General features: G+C 49.3%; 1 protein-coding gene across 11 annotated transcripts in view; it reads left to right on the forward strand.

Annotated features, from left to right (window-relative positions):
• LRRFIP1 (LRR binding FLII interacting protein 1) overlaps positions 1 to 5,840 on the forward strand; it is a 151,705-nt gene that overhangs the window by 112,365 nt on the left and 33,500 nt on the right. The window contains exon 11 of one of the 11 annotated variants that reach the window (XM_003798233.3): positions 1,682 to 1,759. The exons of the other annotated variants lie outside the window; for them this stretch is intronic. Within the exon in view, the coding sequence (XP_003798281.1) occupies positions 1,682 to 1,759 (78 nt within the window). The remainder of the gene's footprint in view (positions 1 to 1,681; positions 1,760 to 5,840) is intronic. 11 annotated transcript variants of the gene reach the window in all.

The following is a 5,840-nucleotide window of genomic DNA, read 5'->3' on the forward strand; positions in this document are numbered from 1 at the left end:
AACCTATGTGTGACCAGTAAGAGATGGAGCCGTGATTCACAATAGAGTGTCTGACTTACATTGGCCCTGCCTTAGCACACGACTCCTACTCATAAGGCAGCAGGTGGACCTTAGTGATACCGACTTCTTCATTATTCTTCCCCACATGATCAAGTCAGGTTGGATGGTCTGAGGGCTGTTTTTGATTAGAGAAACTTGGGTTGACAAATAAGCTCTGTCATCAGCAATCTGCCTTATTTCTGCATAGACCAGGCCGTGAAGGGCCCAGACTGTAGCAGGATTTGTCTATGGGATAAAGTTTTTCTCTGTCTCGGTAAACCCTAAGGTAAAGTTCTTCTGCCTTAAAGTGCTGACATATTTTCCTCTCCTTTGAATAATAAAGCTGAAAGGGGAGGCTGTAATACTGGTAAATTTCTTGCACGTGCCACATGTGACAGTGTGTCTTACACACAGAGTATTCACACCACTGTTATCTGCATCTTAAATATCTTGCACCAAAGTGTAAGTAGTAAATATTTTTTGAATATAGGAGTGAATGTAGGTAGAAAGAGTTTCTGCTCGTCTTGACCACAGTCCTGGAAAGTGTTTAATGCTCTTATTTAACATTTGATGGTTATTTATAGTCTAAAGTTGAGATTGGTCATCCATTCCTCAAGTATTTCTTCAGTGTGCCAGACCTTATCTGATTAACGAGGATGCACCCTGGTGGGGAGACACATAAACTAAGAGACGGTGTTTGAGATCCCCTCAAGATCCCCGTTCCTTATAATTTGTGTAGGGATGATGCCAGCAGGTCTCCCAGCAGAGCCCCTGGGGCCCACGGAGGGATTGGTCAGTGCCTGGCACAGTGCGGGGCATCCAGGGGCTGGAGCAGCGCCCCTCCCTTCAGCACGCAGGGTGCTGTGTGGGTCCCTCTCAAGGCACTCCTCAGGAACCTTGGGATTTGCTCGTGCTTGTGATCCCGGGGTGTCCGGACCCTGCCTCCAACAGCACGCCTTGCTTAAGAAGAAAGGAAGAATTTTTTTTAATAACATGAAAATGCATCTAAGACCAGAGCAAATATGAATACAAATCAAAGTTGGCGGCAGAGCTTCTAGGTAATTCAGCTGCTGACGCTTTCCTCTGCTGGAAGTGAGAAAGCTCAGGGAGATGGATAGACAGGTGCCTGCCCACAGCACCCACGGACAAGGTCAGCTGGCGCTGCAAAAGCCACACAGTTTTATATTAACCCTAAATCTTACTCTGTTTCCATTTGGAAAGATGGTAGAGGAGCAAAATTTCCCATTGCTAAAACACCAGCCACCTGGTCCCAACGTCCGGTTGTGTGCTGGAAGGCAGCCTGGCTCTCAGAGATGCTTAGTTATACAACCACGCAGTGTCTAAGCGCAGTGTCTAAGCGAGGGGCACCTGCGTGTCCAAGTTGAACAGATGCTTTGTGTTATTTCTTCCTACTAACTCTGAGAATTCTGTGTTCCTTTGATAACGTGATTGGTTTATTTTTCCTCTTTATGGCACTTGAGTAGACGTTTGCTCTCTACCTAACCTCTCTTGTCCTTCTGCCCTGCGTGTGGCTGACCCACAGCTAACTGAAGCACTTTTTTGGCCTCTGTTCTCCTTGCTTCTTTGCTGACCCTGTTCCTTTGTTTCCGACTGCTCATCCTGGTGGTGGCTGTGTGGGCAGCCCTCGGAGTGCAGCAGCCACCTCAACTCCAGCTCCCGTGCCTCCTCCAGGGCCAGCTCTGCGCGTGCCAGCCCCGTGGTAAGTCCACCTCCTGGCCCTGCCCCAGGCTTCATCCTCTCCTCTTCCTGCCTCTCTCCTCCTCCTTCCCTTCCTCCTCCTCTTCCACTGGCTCCAAATTTGGAAGATTGCTATTCGATGATATTAATAGGATTACACTGCTAAATTTCTTAACAACCATAAAAGAAGTTGTTAAGAGTGCTGAGAGTGGGGATCTTAAGAGGAAGGGAGCTTTGTACAACGGGAGGAAAACAGCCATGTGCGTTCTGTGTGGGTTTCATTATTTAAACATGCGATGGTTTCACATCCAACATTTCGTTTGCCCTGTCACCTGTTGTCACAGTGAAGCACAGGCCCGCAAGTCCCAGGACACCCCTGGTCTGTGCCCTTCCCCCGACATTCTCAGAGTGTTTCTAGTATACACATTCACAGACCTACACCCTGCCACTTGTGTGCTTTTAAGAAGGATTTCGCAGGACATTTTGGCTTGGGGGATGGTGTGGGAACAGAGGAGGGGACGTTGGCTGGGAAAGGGGCTTTGGGCTGCAAGGGGAGGGTTGCCACACTCTAGGGTCAGCAGTATCCTCCCTGGTAAACCCAAAGCACAGATGGGCAAGGCCGATCTTTGCGTCCACTCACCTTAAAACACAGCCACAGAGAAGTTTGAGTGCTACTCTTTTTTTTTTTTTTTTTGTAGTGATAGAGTCTCATTTTATCACCCTCGGTAGAGTGCTATGGCATCACACAGCTCATAGCAACCCCCAACTCCTGGGCTTCGGTGATTTTCTTGCCTCAGCCTCCCAAATAACTGGGACTACAGGCGTCCGCCACAATGCCGGGCTATTTTTGTTGTTGTTGTTGCAATGTGGCCGGAGCCAGGTTTGATCCTGCCACCCTCGGTGTATGGAACTGGCGCCCTACCCACTGAGCCACAGGCCTTGCCCTTGAGTGTGACTCTTAACTTAGTTCAACATCATACTCGGTGTTGGCGCCTCAGCACTTAGGAAATGTTCTTAGTAACCAGACACCAGGCTGCAGAGCTGAGATGTCCCACTTGCATAGGTGACCCTGGTTGGGTGGTTGGTTTTATTCTGCGGAGGATTTGTTTGTGTTCTAAATCAGATACAGTCTTTTAAAACTGTGAGATTTCCCACCAAATGCAAATGTCACCTCCTCCTGGGGAAGAAAACAGTAGAATCTCCGCCAAGTCCGGGGCCACACTAGTGAGCAGAGCAGCCTCCTTCCCTCCCCTCCGACCCTATTTCCATGACTTCTGGGCCAAGGCCCAGGTGCCACCCACCCATGAGAGGCCTGCTGGGGCATTTTTTCCTGTGCTGGAGAAATGTCTCTCTACCATCCCACCATAGTCAGTGAGCAAACAGAGCTAGTTCAAGATGAGTGGGCGTTAAAACAGGGACCCTGCTTCTTTACAGAAACAAAGGCTGTCCCCTCCATAAACTGCAGAGCCCAGGCTCGTCACACAGCTGCCTGTGCCCACCTGGCCTCATGGGCCGCCTAAAGACCAGCAGCAACAAAGGAGAGGAACCGAGTCAGGTGTGTGGCTAAAACCAACCACACGAACTCCAGGCGCTTACTGCTCCTGATTGAAAGTCTCCTTAGAACTGACCGAGTCAGAGTAGTAAGATGTTCGACCGCTCCTTGTCACATCACTTTCCTTTTTACAGTCTGGCTCGGTACTTCTTATACTCCTTCCACCCAGGAGGGAGGAGCAATAGGTTTCGGGCAGTGTCCAGGGCAGTTTTCATGGCAAAGGGGAATGAACCCTCGGTCTGTCCTTCCTCAGAGGGAAGAGAGTTACACAACCCAGGTTCAATGTCACAGCTGGAGACATCTAGCCAGGCACATAAACTATCAGAGACTCTGGAATAAAGGGTTATGACACTCTTAAAAAACAAACAAGCAAAGAGGCATGGTTGATTTGTTTGTCCTAGGCTGGGGTTATCCAGGGATGACACAATTGTTGTCAGCCTGGTGGCTCCTAGGAAACACTCCTTGGCCTGACACTTCAGGACTGTGCGTCCAGGCCCAGTGTGAGTGAAGACAGGGATGTGTAGTGCTGTCCACCTCGCTCCTGTTCTCCCCATCCTGAAGAGGACTCACACCTCCTTCCTCTCCAACACAAACAGGGCCCTCTCCCTCAGGAAGTCATGGTTCACATTCAGCCCAGGTTTACTGAGCACTTACCATGTTCTGGGCAGGGGGCTGCTGTGTGAACAAGCACAGACCCGTCCCCGCCCTCCTGGGCAGACAGGTGCCTCTCGGATGACCACACATGCAGCGTGAACCTCGGCAGCAGGGCTGTGAAGGAGAGACGAAGGTGCTGGGAGGGAATCGGAATGAGGAGGTTTGAGAACCAGGCTGGAACCACACATCTGCCTGGGGAAGCCAACACTGAAGTGTCACACAAGCCTCACAGTCCCACGGGGAACCCTGCCACGTCTCTGAAATGGGCATTAGCAATGTCCTGAGCGTATTCAGAGAAGACATGAGTGATGAACAAGAAAACTCATGATTTATGTTGATGAAGGGGCAGGGAGTGGGTGGATAACTGGGTCTCGAATTATAAACACTAGAGTTCAAAGATAAGTCAGTCAGGATCATGTAAATAACTATTGGATTTAAAACCAGAAGTTTCCACCTAATGGTAGACTATCATCAGTTAAATGTGGAAGAAAATTACCCTTACAATGGGGGAGCAATGTTTGCTGTTGTCAATTTTTGTTTTGAGAGGGCTCTTGCAATGACATTGCTCCGGTGACCCCATTTCCCATCTGGGTCTGGAGTTGCCTGGCTGGGAGCTGGGGACACCAGGAGGAAATGTTTCTTCTAGACCTGTCCCCCGATGGGGTCTCCCTGTGCATGTGGGCAGGTCCCCTCGTACTATGTTCTGTCTCCAGAAAGATGGACAAGCAGCTGGTGGTGTGGAAATCCTAGTATTTTAAACCTCCCCAGGTGTCATATTTACATCAACCAAAGTAGCAAACTCATTTAGACATGGCGTCAGAAGTTTGGAATCAATACAATACTGACTGTGGCTGGGTGCAGCGGCTCACGCCTGTAACCCCAGCAGTCTGGGATGCTGAGGCAGGAGGATCACTTGGGCTCAGGAGTTGGAGACCAGCCTAAGCGAGAGTGAGACCCCATCTCTACTAAAAATAGAAAAATTAGCCAGGTGTGGTAGGCACACACAGTTGCAGCTACTTGAGAGGCTGAGGTAGGAGGATCGCTTGAACCCAGGAATTTGAAGTTACTGTGAGCGAAGCTGAGGCCATAGCACTGTGGCCTTGGGCAATGCAGTCAGACTCCATCTGAAATGAAATAAAATGATAAAATGAGTACTCCTATAAGCATTTGTTTTTTGAAAGGGAAAGTTGCCATAAACTAAACTTTCACAGAAATTTTTTAGAAGAGACTATTACGTGGCACCTATGTAGGGTGCCTACCCCATATACTGGAATTGGCGGGTTCAAACCCGGCCCCCACCAGAAACTGAAAAAAAAAAGAAGAGACTATTTCCAGTAGGTTTTAAAAGATGTATCTTTATACATTCAGTTGTGATTATGAAAAATTGATATGCATGTGATGTAAACCTGTTGTTATAAAGTTCTCACATGGACCTTAAGTGCTCAGAAAATGAGAGTGATGAAGCTAGTAGGCTGCAGGGCATGTGGCACTGTGACCCTCTCCAGAGTCCAGTGGCTTGCCCAGGGTCCAGTCTGGTGTGGGCTCAGCACCTGGGGCTGCCTGTGGCCGAGGCATCCCCAGCCCTGCCCCGTCCTGTTGTACGTCTGCCTTTGGTGGAGATGCTCACAGCTGGTCCCAAAGCCTTGTCATGGAAGAGCCATGACAACATTTAAAATCCTTTCACATATTCCGTTTCTTTGTGCACTATTTTTGGAGACGTTATGTTACGTGTCAAAATTAAACATACCATCTGTTTTACTTACCCGTCTCTGCAGGGGGCTTCACAAAAGGGGCGCTTTTTAAAGTGGATACAGCGGCTCGGCGCCTATAGCTCAACCTGCTGGGGCGCCAGCCACGTACACCTAGGGTGGCGGGTTCGAATCCCCAGCCCGGACCC

This window comes from Otolemur garnettii, unplaced genomic scaffold, assembly GCF_000181295.1.
Source record: "Otolemur garnettii isolate 467f Iridium unplaced genomic scaffold, OtoGar3 scaffold00133, whole genome shotgun sequence".
NCBI classification, from domain to species: Eukaryota; Metazoa; Chordata; class Mammalia; order Primates; family Galagidae; genus Otolemur; species Otolemur garnettii.